The 18,259-nt window shown below is 45.5% G+C and overlaps 1 protein-coding gene across 5 annotated transcripts in view; it reads right to left on the bottom strand.

Moving 5' to 3' along the window:
• The window catches only part of qkia (QKI, KH domain containing, RNA binding a), a 116,106-nt gene extending 105,195 nt beyond the window's left edge, over positions 1-10,911 (bottom strand). For all 5 annotated transcript variants that reach the window (XM_058398842.1, XM_058398838.1, XM_058398840.1 and 2 more), the window contains exon 1: positions 10,473-10,911. In XM_058398842.1, the coding sequence (XP_058254825.1) occupies positions 10,473-10,617 (145 nt within the window). In that variant the 5' untranslated portion in view covers positions 10,618-10,911. The remainder of the gene's footprint in view (positions 1-10,472) is intronic.
• Positions 10,912-18,259: the final 7,348 nt, after the last annotated feature.

The following is an 18,259-nucleotide window of genomic DNA, read 5'->3' as shown; positions in this document are numbered from 1 at the left end:
CTGAATGCTTCAGCATACCAAGACATTTTGGACAATTCCATGCTCCCAACTTTGTGGGAACAGTTTGGAGCTGGCCCCTTCCTCTTCCAACATGACTGTGCACCAGTGCACAAAGCAAGGTCCATAAAGACATGGATGACAGAGTCTGGTGTGGAGGAACTTGACTGGCCTGCACAGAGTCCTGACCTCAACCCGACAGAACACCTTTGGGATGAATTAGAGCAGAGACTGTGAGCCAGACCTTCTCGTCCAACATCAGTGTGTGACCTCACAAATGCGCTTCTGGAAGAATGGTCAAAAATTCCCATAAACACACTCCTAAACCTTGTGGACAGCCTTCCCAGAAGAGTTGAAGCTGTTATCGCTGCAAAGGGTGGACCGACGTCATATTGAACCCTATGGATTAGGAATGGGATGTCACTTAAGTTCATATGCGAGTCAAGGCAGGTGAGTGAATACTTTTGGCAATATAGTGTATATCCCAACTTCGGAAGTTGGGGTCAGATATGATACAGCGCTCTGAAACAGAGAGGGTTAGCAGTGCTGGGGTTCAAACCCCACTTGAGCCACCACCTAGGCTTCACCTCTCCAGTCTGACGTCCTTGCTCAGGTTCCGCTAGCGAATGCCAGACCGGAAAATTGAGTTCTGTGGGATTTCTCCTGAATGTGGAAAATGGCGGATTTAAAAAAAAAAATAAATAAATAAATAAATGAGGCGCGGGTGTAACGGTTATCCCTTATCACTCAGACGGATGATCTTATCACGCCTGCTAGTCTGGCTTTAATCTCAGTTTATGATGCTGCTACCTGTTTTATTACTGTGTATGTGTGTAGCACTGACAGTCTTTCATAGCACACGGTGAACACAATCACGTTCACTTAACTGTGTCACACACAGCAGGATGCAACTCCAGCCATTTGTGATTCAGCGTGCCAGCAGAGTCGCACAATCAAGTGTGTGTGTGTGTGTAGGCTAAAACAAGAGCCTCCATTATGTGGAAACAGACAGGAAGTGACCCTCTCTCTCGCTCTCCCCTGCCTGCGGGGGTGACTTCATTCAGTAAACACACCATTTGTCTTTCCATTGTCTCTCTCCAACATGCCATCACCTTCCAAACCCATTTTTGTGTGTGTGAAAAATATATAAATATATATATATAATGTGTGTGTGTGTCGCTCCATCAGCCCCTTGTCAGTCTCTCTCCTCCTTCAATCGTTTTCTACACCCAAAAAAAGAGGGAGGAGCCAAAAAGTAGGAGGAGACAAAAGAGAGAGAAGAAAGTGAAAGGAGCCAAAAGAGCAAAAGAAAGTGGGTGGAGCCAAAATTGCACAAAAAGAGCAAAAAAGTGGGAGGATCCATTAAGTAGGAGCAGCCAAAAGAGCAAAAGAAAGTGGGAGGAGGCAAAAAAAGCCAAAAGAAGCAAAAAAAAAAAAAAAGTGGGTGGAGCCAAAATTGCACAAAATGAGCAAAAAAGTGGGAGGATCCATTAAGTAGGAGGAGCCAAAAGAGCAAGAGTGGGTGGAGCCAAAAGAGCAAAAAAAGTAGTAGGAGGCAAAATAGTAAAAAAATTAAGAAATAAAAATTGGGGAAGCCAAAATTGCGGGGGGGGGGGACAATTAGAAGCCAAAAAGAGCAACAAAAAAAAAAGTAGGAGGAGCCAAAATAAGGGGGGAAAGTGGGAGGAGCCAAAATCATTTCCTACACTATGCTGCATTTCTACCTGTAACAACAATTAAAGCCCAAGCGTGTGTTTATCTCTCTGTAACTCGGACACCAATCACGGAGGTGACGACGACATATTTTATATATTTATATATTTTTGCAATCCAGGGATGAGTATGTTCAGTGTACTCGTCGATAGCGATAGTGAAGCGTGTAACCTGCTTATCAGTAATCGATGTGGGAAGCTGTTTTTCGTCTGGGTTTTTATCTGTGTACACGGGTGCCAATACTTTTGGTGTGACGTGTAGTAATCATCACACACACTGAGCTGTTACACCTCCAGAACACACTCTCCTGTTGTATAAAAACAAGCAGGAAGTAATGTGATGAGCTGAAGCAATCACGTAGCAGAGAATGCAGCACAGAGAGCGAACACTCTTACACACACACACAGAGACAGCAGACACAAACATGCATGTGCATAAGCACACGCACAAACCAACAAACAAAGCAAATGAAAAACAGCTACACACACCATAAAGCAAGGCATGAAAAACATCCACACGTGCCTCAGCACACGCACAAACCCTCACACACACACCATAAGGAAAATGAGAAACAGCTACACACACAAAAAACACAAGGGTGCTAATTTGATAGAGAATGTTCTAGAACTTGTCCTGTTCATTTGCTAAACTTTCCAGTGCTAAGGAGGCCTGAAAACATGTGTCATCACACACAATCAGAATATCTACATTCCTGCATCCTGCTGTATTCTCTCAGAATAAAGCACATGCTAAGTATTTACTGGTAACCATCATTACACTGGGTTTCTGTCAGGAGGAAAGGAAGTGGTCAGATAAGCCCAGTTAGAGCTGAGGTCAGTGTTAGAAACCATCACTGGATGCGAGCAGGTGAATATTTTCTTTTTGACACACTGTTTATGTCACCAACCGCATAAACATGATAGAAAAAAATCTCTCTTTCTGATTGGAACATAACATAGAACACGTATGAGGTGTTAACCACGACGTGTGTGTGTGTATATGTGTATATTTGTGTGCGTGTTCAAGTTGTTTTGTTTGTGTTTAACACACTTTTTTGCTATCAGTGACTAGATAAAAACATAACCACAATTAACAGAGGCTCATGGAAAAGTGGGAGGAGCCAAAAAAGTCGGGGGAGCCAAAAGAGCAAAAAAAAAAGAGAGAGAGAGCGAGCGCGAGAGAGCGGAGCCAAAAGAGTGAAAAAAAAAAGTGGGGAAAGCAATTAAACAAAAAATTGCTTGTGTGGGGTTGGGGGGGCAAAAGAGCAAAACAAAGTGTGGGGGGGGAATTAGTAGGAGACAAGAGCGGAAAAAAGTGGGATGGGCTAAAAGAAAGAAAAAAGTGGGATGGGCCATAAGAGAGGAAAAAACAGTGGGATGGGTGAAAAGAGAGAAAAACACAGTGGGATGGGTCAAAAGGGGTAGTGGGAGGAGCCAAAAGGCTCAAGGTTTCAATAGAAAGCCTGAAAATTATTTGACAAAAAATAGCAATTGATCCAAGTAAATGAATAAGTCGTAATAATAAATAAGCTAATTTTTTATAGCTAATTATTAAGATTAACGGTGAGGAAGCTGATTTATTCTCAGTTTATATGAAGGCGAGGGATACGACTGAATCTGTACGATTTTAAGCGGAATAATTCCTCAACAACCTTCTGAGTCTGTAAGAAACAATGTCGCTCTGACACGATGCTCAATGTTATGTTGTTTTTCAGAATTCTTTAAACATTAGGTTATTGAGTAAAAGATTATATAAGCAGACACGAACACTGTTCTCATTTCTCGAGACAAATGTGTGGCTGTAGTCATTACACAGCTGTTACACGGGCGACTGCTTGAGACACCAACGCGAACCGGACGGCAGGGCTAGTGTGTACAGCGCTGATATGGGAGTAGAGTCTTTCCTCGTGTTTTGGAGAAAAAGGGAATAAACAAATACGCTAGTATTCGCTGTGTGAGGATGATCGCGTGCTGAAACGCTGCTACTCGACCACGCTCTAGCACTCTGAGCAATCTCAAAAACAACGCACGAGGACAGAAAGCCTCCCTCTCTCTCTCTCTCTCTGGAAAAGAGAAGAGACAACGAGGCACGGCTGAGGGGCCAAGAGGGGCGAGGAGATATTCGAGGCAGTTGTGGAATGCAGGAGGGCGAGGTCTGCCCTCAGGATCCTGCAGCATGTGTGCAGGCGTGTGCTTTTAGATATGGAGAGAAAACAAACAGGTCCCCAGAAGAATTTATGAAAAATAAATAAATCTAAAAGAAGTAAAGTTTTCCTTTTCAGGTGAAGCTGGGGGTTAGAGTTATAGCGTTCATCTGCTGCGCTAATCGTTACAGATGTAGGAGGTCCTCAGATGGATAGGGAAACGTGTGTGTGTGTGTGTAGACAGTGGTTTGTCAGGTAAACAAGGCCTGGTTCAATAACTATGTTGAAATTAATAACAGCATCTCACACACACACAGTATGATTGCGTTTGTAATCCTAAGAGTAAGGAGTTCCTTTGAAACAACGTGCCTCTCGACCCTTGGGTGTGACTTCCTGTGTGTGTGCGTGCGCACACAGACAGGGAGTCGTTGCAACATCCAGGCTTCTTGAAACAGCCTGTACAATGGCTCAATCTTGCAGCTACATTCAAGATACTGACCACACACACACACACACACACACAAAAAGCCTCCAAGTTTATGCCAAGTTCTTAAATGAAATCCTCCCTGAATGAACAACCAATCATAACATGCAGTCACTCAGGAAGGGAAGTGTGTGTGTGAGACAGAAAAACAGGCAGGCCAGAGGGAGATAAGAAGCCCTTGCATTTGTGGCATAATATCGGGACAGCTTTATCAGAGGCCCACACAAGGACCGGCCAACACACACGCATCTGATAGCACGTCCACACATCCAAAGCAGCAGTGTTGCAGAAGAGGGATGGAGAGAAAGCCAGTCTGTCTTGTCCATGTCCCCAGGCTAACCCTGTCAGCCGCATCCTGCCATCCAATTTATTATCATCCGTCCGAGAGGGTTGGAGTGAGAGAGAGAGAGAGAGATCCACACGTCCACTCTCCAGTGCTACGAGTTAATTAAATTCCACGGTGTAAAGTGGCATCTGGGGAGGTTTTTAGGAAGGTGCAGGGGGGGAGGGGGGGATTATAAAGCAGGCTGCTGCATGCTAACGGAGCCTAAGGCGCCATCTCTAACCTTCCCACACACACACACACACACACACACACACACAGAGATGGACAAACATTCCTCGAATTTTTTTCAATCCATTTCGCTCCCAGTGAAACATCACAAGATTTTTTTTCCCCTCCGGAGATACGGAATACAGTAAAAATGTTAGTTTAGCGATTTCCGGAAGGAGTCTCCAGTACCAGCGGTCAAGCCGAGTCTAATCCCACTAGAGGGGGGATAGAGAGAGGGGGAGGGAGAATGAGATGGATGGATGGATGGACACAGAATGAGAGAGAGAGATGAATGTAGTGCTGAGAGCAGCTGTCATGTGCATAGGTCAGACTGAGGTAATGCAGAAGGACTGGACTTTTGTTCACCATGACAACAGCTGCATGCACACACACACACACACACACACACGCACACACACGCGCACACACACGCACGTCATTATGTGTCTAAGATTAAAATATAAGTGCTTATAGCCACGTGTGTGCATGAGTCGACTATTTAAAAAAACGGGAGGAAAAAAAGGAAGGGGTGACGACTTCCTGTTTGCCACCAGCTCTGAATTAGTGTGTGTGTGTATTCACACTCTGTTGATGGACTCTAGGCTTCCATACACAGCACTGGGAGCAGATTTTCACACCAGCCCAGATGTTGCATTCCTCCATTCTTATGGTTTCCGCGCTGCATGTCAGAGTGGGCGAGGACGCGGGGTCGTCTTCATGGCGGAGTGGACGCGGGGTCGTCTTCATGGCGGAGTGGACGCGGGGTCGTCTTCATGGCGGAGTGGACGCGGGGTCGTCTTCATGGCGGAGTGGACGCGGGGTCGTCTTCATGGCGGAGTGGACGCGGGGTCGTCTTCATGGCGGAGTGGACGCGGGGTCGTCTTCATGGCGGAGTGGACGCGGGGTCGTCTTCATGGCGGAGTGGACGCGGGGTCGTCTTCATGGCGGAGTGGACGCGGGGTCGTCTTCATGGCGGAGTGGACGCGGGGTCGTCTTCATGGCGGAGTGGACGCGGGGTCGTCTTCATGGCGGAGTGGACGCGGGGTCGTCTTCATGGCGGAGTGGACGCGGGGTCGTCTTCATGGCGGAGTGGACGCGGGGTCGTCTTCATGGCGGAGTGGACGCGGGGTCGTCTTCATGGCGGAGTGGACGCGGGGTCGTCTTCATGGCGGAGTGGGCGCGGACGCGGGGTCGTCTTCATGGCGGAGTGGGCGCGGACGCGGGGTCGTCTTCATGGCGGAGTGGGCGCGGACGCGGGGTCGTCTTCATGGCGGAGTGGGCGCGGACGCGGGGTCGTCTTCATGGCGGAGTGGGCGCGGACGCGGGGTCGTCTTCATGGCGGAGTGGGCGCGGACGCGAGGTCGTCTTCATGGCGGAGTGGGCGCGGACGCGAGGTCGTCTTCATGGCGGAGTGGGCGCGGACGCGAGGTCGTCTTCATGGCGGAGTGGGCGCGGACGCGAGGTCGTCTTCATGGCGGAGTGGGCGCGGACGCGAGGTCGTCTTCATGGCGGAGTGGACGCGGACGCGAGGTCGTCTTCATGGCGGAGTGGGCGCGGACGCGAGGTCGTCTTCATGGCGGAGTGGACGCGGACGCGAGGTCGTCTTCATGGCGGAGTGGACGCGGACGCGAGGTCGTCTTCATGGCGGAGTGGACGCGGACGCGAGGTCGTCTTCACTGCATGTTGTAGAAGTGCGAGAAGCCCCATGTGTGCTCTGCATTAGGATCGTTTCCTTCAGAGCAATCAGAGAGGGAGAGCAGGTTGAATCCTGCAGCTCTGTAAGGAGAAGTCCACTCCACAGGCTGAATAAAAACATCTGTAGTGAGGATAATAAAATGTCCAGTGCAAGTCCAGGGCTAGGAGAGAGACTGCCACACTCACAATGCTCACCTCCTTCACTCTTTAGTCTGGGTTACTTTCCCAACACTGACCACTAAACACACCAAAACACAGCATGATAAAAATAAACTCCTGAATCTCTCACACACTAGTGTGCACACACTCTCTCTCTCACACACACACACACACACATGCTCTCACACACACACTCACCCTTGTGTGCGCACACACACTCACCCACACACACACTCTCACCCACACACACACACACACTCACCCACTGAGGGGGAGGGAGAGGTGCAGCTGTGGTGTGAGAATTCCCGCAGTGGTCAGTGGGACAGTGGCTCTGGAGCAGGGTTAAATCTGGTCAAACATTAGCGACCAGCAGCTGATGGCTCACTGAGAGCAAATGACCACTCTAAAATCTCCAGACAGCTGAATCACTGCTCGATTACAGAGCAGACAATAATCACTGCAACACCCGGCCATCTGCATTCTCTCACTCTGACACACACACACACACACTCGTGTATATATACACACACACACAGAGATACTCATTCACTCACACACACTCTTACTATCTCACATTTGCAAATGCTCTCGTTCCCACACACTCACACTGTCACTCCCCTTACACACACTCTCTTACTCACTCTCTCACACTTGTGTGACACACACCCACTCACACACACACACACCAGCCCCCCGCCTCCCAAACACCAGTGATACAGCACAGTGTTGTTCCTGCTCTCATGACGAGGGTGAAAACAGCAGCGAGGTTAGCGAGACCTTACGGTACACCAGCATCTTCATTTACACACGCAAATCAGTTACGCTAACAGAGCGACGCCGCGCGCATCAGAGAGCGCATGATTTACACCTAGCTGTCGAGACGCACTTAATCCCACATCCCGCTAGAACACTTATCTAACTCTCGGCTGTTCTTTCTTTTCTTTTTCAGAGTGGATTGTGAACTGTTTTAGCTCCTCAAGTCCAAAGTGCAAGTAAACAGAGCTGGGTCCACACAAATCAGACCTCACACACACACACACACACACACACACACTGGTTGGTGTTAAAAAGAACAGCCATGTGAGAGATCTCATCCTGTCGCAAGAAAGGACGCAAGCACAGTGCGAAAAGAGCGGAGAGGGAGAGAAATACAGAAAGTATTTACAGAGAGGAAGAAAGTAATACAGAGAGAGAGAAATGAGAGAAAGAAAGAGACAGAGCTTGAGGGGGGAGAGACAGAAATACAGAAAGAGAGAGAAATTAGCAAGACAGTAGCAGAGAGAGAGACAGAGAGAGAGAGAGATGCTAGCAGAGCTGGTGAGAATATTGGAGTGAAGCACAGATACTGCTGGAGCTAATAGATAAGCGTACGAAAATAATCTGTCTGCTTTTCTGTAAAATTTAGATGAATGAATTGGCTAAAGGCTGTTCATCTGACCAGAGCCTAGCTACAGAGAGAGAGAGAGAGAGAGAGAGACTCTGTATTTGAGAGACTAATAGATATTCGTCAACAATTTAAAGGCGTACAGATTCCTCCTTCTCGTGTCGGTCCCGAGTCTGCGGTGCTAATTAGTCGTGGTACCGCGCGGCACTGCCTAAACACTCCTGATATACGAGTCTTCTCTACAGCCTTGATTTTAATCACTAAGAAAACAATCTAAAGGGAATACCAAGTGCAAACTAGTACAGGTCTGTCAGCAGGTCTGTGGCACTGTGTGAAGGCATGCCGAGAATGTTTCTTAATCCACAAACTAAACCGGTTTGAGCACTGAACGTTGAACAAACCAGATTCCAGATAAACGGGCAGATGAGTGTGAAAGAACTATAGGATCAGTAGAAATAAATGGATCCAGAGAGAACCGTGTCAGTGGCAGCTTCAGCTGTACCATCACTTGGACCTGGTGAAGCTAAAGCTCCATTCGGATCGGATCGGATCAGACGGAGCGGTCTGGATCTGTCGTATCAGTAATACTGATACAGATGGAATGATCACACAGAATCCTAGTCTTTCAAGAACAGGTATAGCTTACAATACATACATACCTACCTACCCAGGTCACGTGACCTACTCAGTGCAAACAGTTCATATGAAATCTTGTGTTTGACAACCCCGCCCACATCACGGGTGTGATTTACAGGAGGTCACTAATCCCACGGGAATTGATCAGATTTACTACAGAAGTCCGTCCACTGAACACGTGTCTGGAAAACTAATGTCGCGCTAGTTCTAAATCCCAAGCAAACGGAAATTCCTGATTAGATTTGACGAGATAACGCGCGCGCGCGCAGGCTGCTGAACACAGTTGCAACATCTGCACAGTGATCGTGGATGCAGCTGTCGAATGCAAAAAAAAAAAGTGTGTGTAATGCTGATGCACCGTCGGTCAGGAAGTTTGTTTGTTTGCGTTGCGAGTTCACAGCAACAAAAGTAAAGTACCAGTAAAAACTGACCACGGTGCAGAGAAATGTATCAGGGCACGAGCCAGTTTTGCAAACATGCTAGGGACTAGAGCTAGGGTTACACGGAGTGCCTGCCAATTATAGAGGTACAATGTCATTAACGCTCTCCCTGGGGGAGGAACGGGGACTGCACAGGACTCCGAGCACCGATAAAAACGCAGTTTCAACTTAAATCACATTTATGGTCGAGCTGTTTATCTAACACTGGTGCTGAGAGAAACAAGCTCGAGGCTTTTATAGCAACAGTTAAGAAAATGGTACGTTCTGTCGTGGGGGTGTCCAGTTCTCGTCAATATATTTTTTTTAATAATGTCCCTTACCTTTAAATTAAGACAAATTGTTAAATGTTTACAAGTACGTTGTGTTTAGATTTAAGAACGCGTTGGGTTTGTGTGTGTGTGTTTAATTCATTTGGCAAGGTCGATCGCTACACACACCACTACCCCCCCCCAATACAGACCCTAATAGTTCGCCATCCCCCCCGCCTCACACAGCGACACCGACTCGGACTTTGTGGCCAAAAATAACGGGGCGAGTCGAGAGCTCCGAGCAGAATAAAAGCATTTCAACACACTCCAGCGCCGTGAAATGGGCTCTCCAACAGCGTAAATATCCTTTCAGTTGACGTTTATTTAGAAAAAACTATAAATAAATCACTTTCAGTAGGTAAAAATGAGCCAAACTTCTGCCTGACCCGTGCAGTTGTGTTATAAAGCCTAGCGCTGTAGCATTGACGGCTAAAGTTCCCCACAAACTTCTCTTCATAGACGCGCGAAGTTACTCAGATCCCCACAACGCGTTCGTAATAAAGCAGGGTTTAAAGAAAACTTGTGTTTAAATAAAAGGAGACATTTTTTTTTAATCATTATTATAGTATATTCTGAAGTTGTTGGTCCACCATGAAAAAGTTTGCAGCTAGTCATGCTAACCAAAATCGTGCTAGCAGAAGTGAGCCAAAAAAAAAAAAAAAAAGTTTTCCTCCTCGCGACCAGATTAAAACTTTAGTGCAGTTTGTGTATATAATTATATTTATAGTGAACAGGATAAAGAGATCATGAGAAAATGTCCGTTTTTAAAGTAATGATGAATATCGGCTGTCCTGGTCAGTGGGATAAAAGTAGTTAAAGTTGTTGAGAGCTAGTTTAGCGGGCTAGCTCCACAGTGACCGTCTCTAAGCATGCTCCATGCGCCAAACACACACACACACACACACACACACACACACACACACTCTCCAACTCCACATCGACATGATTCTGTTCACTTACCTTCATCGAGCAGTCTCTCGAGGTGTGTGAAGATGCCGCACAGGTTCGGCAGACTGGTCATGAGCTTCTTTTCGTTCAGTAACTGCATCAGATAGTCAGGACTCGGCCTCGGTCTCTCCTTCACTTCGATCTCCCCGACCATCATCTCTGCGGCCACAAAACCCCGAAAAACACAATCCTTCTTAATAAAAAAAAAAAAAATAACACAAAAGAAAAAACTTGCGGAGAATATCCCTCGTTTTCCCCCACCGTCTCGCTCGCTGTTGCCCTTCCGAAATAAAAACAGATCGCGCTGTAAGAACAGTTCGTCACTGTTTCGGAGCTCTCTCTCTCTCACTCAGTGAGTGTGTGTGAGCGCGTGTGTGTGTGTGCACGGAAAAAAAGGCGCGCGACCCTCACTCGCCGAATCTCTCCTCGTGACTGCGCTCGCGAGACCGCTTTCCCAACCAGCACTGCCTGCGCCAGAGTGTCGACTCCGCCCACAGCTCCGCCTTCCCTTTTCTGATTGGTCAGGGCTACGTTTAGTCGCCGATGCTTTCACCAATAAGAATTTTGAGACTGAACTTAGAAGGCGGCGCAGCGCCAATGAGGCTCCAGGATGAAAATGATGTACAGGGCTTACAGCCAATGGCGTTCTTACTGTTAGGATACGATCCACTGTTAAAGATCCAGTTAAACACCAGAGGCTCTCCGATAGCGCCGCTGCGGTCATTAATTCTGCTAAAAGATTTGCTTCTGGTTAATGACACCGTGACAGATGACTGCATCAGAGTCTGCAGAACAATCTATCTATCTATCTATCTATCTATCTATCTATCTATCTATCTATCTATCTATCTATCTATCTATCCTTCCTTCCTTCCTTCCATCCATCCTTCTTTCTTTCTTTCTTTCTTTCTTTCTTTCTTTCTTTCTTTCTTTCTTTCTTTCTTTCTTTTTGCTGTCTGTATGTTACGCAACAGCATTGTTGAATTCTCGATTCTGATTTGTTAAAAGGTATTGATTGATTGATTGACTGATTGATTGATTGATTTCACAGCAACTCTAACATTCAATCCAGCTGGAAGACAAATCACAGGACACATTATTCATTTATTCATTCATTATTCAGTAAGCTCATTATCCTGGTCAGTGTCATGGTGGATTCAGAGCCTATCCTGGGAACACTGAGTGTGAGGCAGGAAACACCCATTCCATCACAGAGCACCACACACACACACACACACACACGCGCGCGCACACGCACATGCACACACACACACATACATATATACTCTCACTCACTCACTCACTCACTCACTCACTCACTCACTCACACCTAGGGGAAATTTAGCACAGCCAGCCAATTGACCTACAAGCATGTTTTTGTGAGGTTGGAGGAGAACCCAGAGGAAAATCACACTAACATGGGGAGAACGTAAAACTCCACACAGGACCACGAGAACGGATTGTAAAAACAAGATTTTAAGATGGAGGACTTTGAGCTTTTCAGTTTCTCTGGTATATGGCAAGCTTTTTGTCTTATAAAACGCTAAGAGACAGAATAAAAAGAAAGGCTGATGAAGGAATGACTGTTTATAGCTACACTTATATTGCCAAAAGTATTGGGACACCCCTCCAAATCATTGAATTCAGGGGTTAGGCTCGGCCCCTTAGTTCCAGTGAAAGGAACTCTTAATGCTTCAGCTTCATACCAAGACATTTTGGACAATTTCATGCTCCCAACTTTGTGGGAACAGTTTGGGGATGACCCTTTCCTGTTCCAACATGACTGCACACCAGTGCACAAAGCAAGGTCCATAAAGACATGGATGAGTGAGTTTGGTGTGGAGGAACTTGACTGGCCTGCACAGAGTCCTGACCTCAACCTAGAGATAGAACACCTTTGGGATGAATTAGAGCGGAGACCTTCTCGTCCAACATCGGTGCCTGACCTCACAAATACGCTTCTAGAGGAATGGTCAAAAATTCCCATAAACACACTCCTAAACCTTGTGGAAAGCCTTCCCAGAAGAGTTGAAGCTGTTATAGCTGCAAAGGGCGGGACAACTCCATATTACATTCATGTTCATGTAAAGGCAGACGTCCCAAAACTTTTGGCAATATGGTGTATGTATATATGTTGTATACTTTCACAAGAAATATGTGAAGACCAATTTGCTGAAATCTTAAAGTAATATTCAGCAACAGATTTCAAAATTATTCACTTTTATTAAATCAATTATTTAAAAATGCCCCGAGATGATAGATCCTTCTCATCTCAATTATTTTTCTGCCCTTTGCATTTCTTCATACATCTGGACTGCCTGGAGCCGTAAAAGCTATTAATGTTACGATTCAGAAGGTGCCTCAAGATGCCCTTCAGATCAGCAGGACAAAGTCTCTCTCTCTCTCTCTCTCTCTCTCTCTCTCTCTGTCTATGCTTTAGTTACAGAATGCTGTCTGGCTTATTTAGCTCGTGGGATTTTTATTTTACAGAGAGCTGTGACTATGACCCTCATGTCTTATCCAGCTTAGATGAGACTTATGGTGAGACTTTTATCCAATTGACCTTATACCTGACTTGTTCATTTAAATGTGGACCATGGCCATTCTAATTGATCTTTGCTTTTGGCTGCTTCACTCATTCAACAGCTGGGAAAGTCTGGCTTCACTGGTGTGAAACCAAGCACCGTCAACAGGCAGCTAATCTTTTGTTCCAGAGAGGAAGGCATAGGGACACATTCCTTCAGTCACTGATAACAGGAAGACAAACAGAGCAGCTAGCACATACCGGTCAGTGGGGGTCCTAGTGATACACACACACACACACACACATATATACCGCTGCTTCTGTGTGAAAAGCAGAAAAGTGAAGAGATGCAGCATCAGCTTGTTATTGAACATCTCGTGAGCAGAAACACAACAGACCCCGGCTTTTCAACTGAATGTTTGATTTACTTTACTGTAGAATTTCCTATGCATTATCCAACAAACAGAAAGGTCAGAACTGGAAATAAATGAAGACACTGCACATCTGTTACATGAAATAAATCAAACGTAAAGGAAAAAAGCTATTGTGACTCAGACAGGTGTTTCTGTCTTGATATAGAAGCTCTACATACTGTAGCTGCCAGAGATTATGGAGCTCTACTCTAATACCTCACTTTAGAGGCACCAACACACACACACACACAGCCTAACAGCTGCCTGAGTGTATCCTTGATTTCCAGGCGACAGTATTGTCTGGACAAGCACAGCTACAGTAATGGACTGTACCATTAGGGAAAGGGGAGAACGTCTCCAACACAAGCCAGAATCCACATCAGGGACTCAGAAGAGCGTCTGCCAGTTTTTGTGACTTATTACACACATACGACACATTTCCCCTGCATTTACCTATAGCTACAGTTCAGTAAACCCTTTATTTTCTGCTCTAGAGTATGTGTTAGTCGACACACCAGGGCTCGGGTTTGCTGCATTGACCCTCACTTATCGGTAAAATCCATGCTTCATATGAGAATCGGGACGTGGCCCAAATCATCCAATATCAGGTCTGTGGTTCAGTTCAAGTTCAGCGAGAAAAACCCAGAATCATCCCAACTGCAGGAAGTGAGCCAGTCATTAATTATGAATATAATTATATTTAATCATTCATATTTTGTGTTTACACTTTTTTCCGTAAAGGCATGCTGTCGAAGAAGCCAAGATGCACATAGTGAGCCGAGGAAACAGAAATGTTCTGGATGACTGGGTTAAGGTACAGCAACACTAAAAAGGAAAATAAATGAATAAGTAATTTTTTAGCATTATTTAATCATTTACTTGTTTTTCATCATTTAGAAAAATAAAATGCCAAGTTATTCACCAGCCTATGAAAGAGTCCAGTAATGTGTGTGATTTTAGCATTTAACACTCCTTTGGTTTTTTTTCCTCACTTAATTTTAAAAAACAAATCAGATATGTAATGAGACAAAAGTATCACGGGATTTTACCCTGATTTGTTTATTTACATTCATTCATTTGTCTTCAGTAACCATGTTATCATGGTCAGGGTCATAAAGGGACACCAGTGCACAAAGACATGGATGAGTGAGTTTGGGAATTTGGGAGTTTGGGAGTCTGAGAGCCAGGCCTTCTCATCCAACATCAGTGCCTGACCTCACAAATACACTTCTAGAGGAACGGTCAAAAACTCCCATAAACACAAACTTTGTGGAAAGCCTTCCCAGAAGAGTTGAAGCTGTTATATCTGCAAATGGCAGGACAACTCCATATTACATTCATGTGCATCTAAAGGCAGACGTCCCAAAACTTTTGCCAGTATAGTGTATTACACATTTAGACTTGTCACTGCACCAACTGGCATTCGCTCCTAAAGGAAGCCCTGATGGTCTCATGTGCACAGTAACCTGAATTGCTATAAAAACTTATTCTATATCAGAGCTGGCTTGGCAAAAAAAACAATACAGCACACTGTTTTCATCTTTATTTTTTTCCACTGCTAAAACCTACACCAGAGAATTAACAGACACAGGTCATAGCAGAGTCTTTAAATCACTCACCCAAACCTCCTATCAGGCCACATTCCTACCTGACAGTGGTCTGGTTATAAGTGGAATGCATCAAGCAGAGGTGTGAATGGGATCAAATGCATCTCAGAGACACACTGTAATCCCGTCACTCAGAACACATTCAGAGGTGGTCTTGAACACTTATGGCCACATTACATCTCTAGCATGAATGTGAATGCGTCTCAATATGCGTTCCAGCAGCGAGAGACCCCCTGATGACTGCATCAATGGCTGAAACAGAACCTATATATCATTATCTGTCATTGTGAGACTGTTTGGATTCTGTACTGAACTGATAACACCAGCTATCTACTGATAATAATACTCCGCTGCACTCCTATAGTGCACCAATAGCAGAAACAACAGAAACGAAAGCAGCTGCTTTTTTACAGCTTCTTTAGCCGTCTCATCTCCTGTATATTTATAGGTTTCGTTACCAAACCAGACATTTGGAACAGCGCATACGTGTTCACAGGACAGGGTTTGCGGGACATGCCTGAATACAAATGCGGCAATAGACTGCCACACTTAATTTGTGCGACACCCTTCCTCTGGCGTAAATGATGTATGAAACGAACGCAATTGGTCACAAGAGAGCGTTCATAATGGCAGGGGTGAACGCCTACACATCTCGGCTGATAAGGTCACTCGAGATGGATGTTAATACCAGATGTGAACAAGGCCTTAGTCACAAGTGGCTAGTATGGCTTCCCTAGCCTCACTAAACATGTGGTAGCTTAGTGGTTAAGGTTAAGACTAGCGATCGGAAGGTTGTGAGTTTGAACCCCAGGGCCACTAAGCGGCCACCGTTGGCCCCCGGAGCAAGACCCTTAATCCTCAGATGTATAAAGTGAGATAAAATGTAAGTCGCTTTGGATAAGGGCGTCTGGCAAATGCCAGAAATGTAAATGGAAACAACTCCACAACGTGATTACCATTTATCATTCACCATGATCGCCTTCTAATTAAAGGTGTGAACAAAGAAATAACTCACCTGTTTAGCAGGAAAAAAACCCCTGTTAGTCCCTTCATTCACAGTGTCACTCGAGATTGTTCATACTCACATGCTTTCTCTCCTGACAGTCACACTAAAGTCAGACTTCTTTTGTGCCAAAAGCTGAGCGTGATGATGATGTGTCTGAGCTGGTGTATAACAAATACGTAGAAACTGTAGGAACTTTTCAACAAGAGTTAGGCGAGTTACAGATGCTGTATGCAAATCTATTGACCGTAAATTCAAAATATTATGTCTGAATATTATATAAATGTGTCTAGCATTAAAAACAGGTTTCCCGCTGTTTGTTTTTCAGCCTCTCTCTGTCAGCAAGTCCGTGTCTGTGAATTGGAGCCAGTCAGCTTGGAACTCTTCCCTTCAGTCTGAGAGGACATCAGGTAAAACAGCAGCTCAGAGAAGCACACAGGGCTCAAGAGAGATCACTTGATATACTTTTTTTTTAACACAGATTCTTGGAATATTGATACAAAAAGCTCTGTCTATCATGAAGGATAAAAAAAACTAAAAGGTGGCATTTAGAGAGGGCTTTAACGCTTATCTCAGGAAGCACGCTGAGACAATTTCTACCTGACAGATTCAGAGATTTAGATCATGTGATCAACATACACTATGTTGCCAAAAGTTTTGGGACAACCCTTCAAATCATTGAATTCAGGGTTTGGGCTTGGCCCCTTAGTTCCAGTGAAAGGAACTCTTAATACCAAGACATTTTGGACAATTTCTTTTGGGGGTGACCCCCTTCCTGTTCCAACATGACTGCGCACCAGTGCACAAAGCAAGGTCCATAAAGACATGGATGAGTGAATTTGGTGTGGAGGAACTTGACTGATCTGCACAGAGTCCTGACCTCAACCCCATAGAACACCTTTGGGATGAATTAGAGCGGAGACTGTGAGCCAGACCTTCTCGTCCAACATCAGTGCCTGACCTCACAAATATGCTTCTAGAGGAATGATCAAAAATTCCCATAAACACACTCCTAAACCTTGTGGAAAGCCTTTCCAGAAGAGTTGAAGCTGTTATAGCTGCAAAGGGCGGGACAACTCCATATTACATTCATGTGCATGTAAAGGCAGACGTATGAGAGAGAGAGAAAGAGAAGCTTAATGTAACATACATAACGAAAAACGAGAGAGAGGGTGAGAGAGAGAGAGAGAGAGAGAGAAAGAGAGAGAGTGAGTGAGTAAGTGAGAGAAAGAGAGAGAGAGAGAATCAGAGGGTAAGCATGCATTACTATGAATGTGTAAATACACAAAGGCTAAGCATCAGAATGTGGGTCAGCAGTTAGACTCGGTTTGTGTGTTGAGGAGTGTTGAGAGAGAGAGATTGCGCATTATGGATGAGCGCACTCTCGCTCTTTCAGCACACATGTACTCTCTGGGCTCATGGGGCGGGGTAGACACTGAGTGAGGACGGTGTAAAACACGGGGAGCCTGCCCCCGGTGTGTGTGTGAGTACAGAGGTCTAATCTGCACTGCAGGATGGTGGCAGTTGTCATATGATGGATTATGCAGTCTCCGCCCACTTTAGTCATTACTCTGAGATGGCAACACTGCAGAACCTCTAAATATGGAGTTTGGTTTAATTTACATTACACATTTATGTACATACGTATAAGCACTGGGGCAGTAGTAGTCGTGCATAGCCAGACCTTCACACTAACGGCAGAAGGTCTGGACTGCATAGCAGCTTTAATTGGTCAAGGACTGCCCATGAGGGCGTCTGACTGACAAGGAAAGCAACCAATCACAGCTTCCTGTTCCAACATGACTGCACACCAGTGCACAAAGCAATGTCCATAAAGGTATGGATGAGCGAGGTTGGTGTGGAGGAACTTGACTGACCTGCACAGAGTCCTGACCTCAACCTGATAGAACACCTTTGGGATGAATTAGAGCGGAGACTGAGAGCCAGGCCTTCTTGTCCAACATCAGTGTCTGACCTCACAAATGCGCTTCTAGAGGAATGCCCATAAACACACTCCTAAACCTTGTGGAAAGCCTTCCCAGAAGAGTTGAAGCTGTTATAGCTGCAAAGTGCGGACCTACTCCATATTGCATTCATGTACATGTAAAGGCAGACGTCCCAAAACTTTAGGCAATATAGTGTACATCAGACGTTCGGTTAGCAGTTCATGGGCGTTATGTGTGAGGGTGAGACTGGGGCAATAGTACCTCATGTGGGTTTCTTCTGAGTTCTCCCATTTCTCCCTACAGAAT

This window comes from Hemibagrus wyckioides, linkage group LG09 (assembly GCF_019097595.1).
Source record: "Hemibagrus wyckioides isolate EC202008001 linkage group LG09, SWU_Hwy_1.0, whole genome shotgun sequence".
Lineage (NCBI taxonomy): Eukaryota > Metazoa > Chordata > Actinopteri > Siluriformes > Bagridae > Hemibagrus > Hemibagrus wyckioides.
The sequence above is the reverse complement of the archived record's forward strand: the minus strand, read 5'-3'. Positions and strand labels throughout refer to the sequence as shown.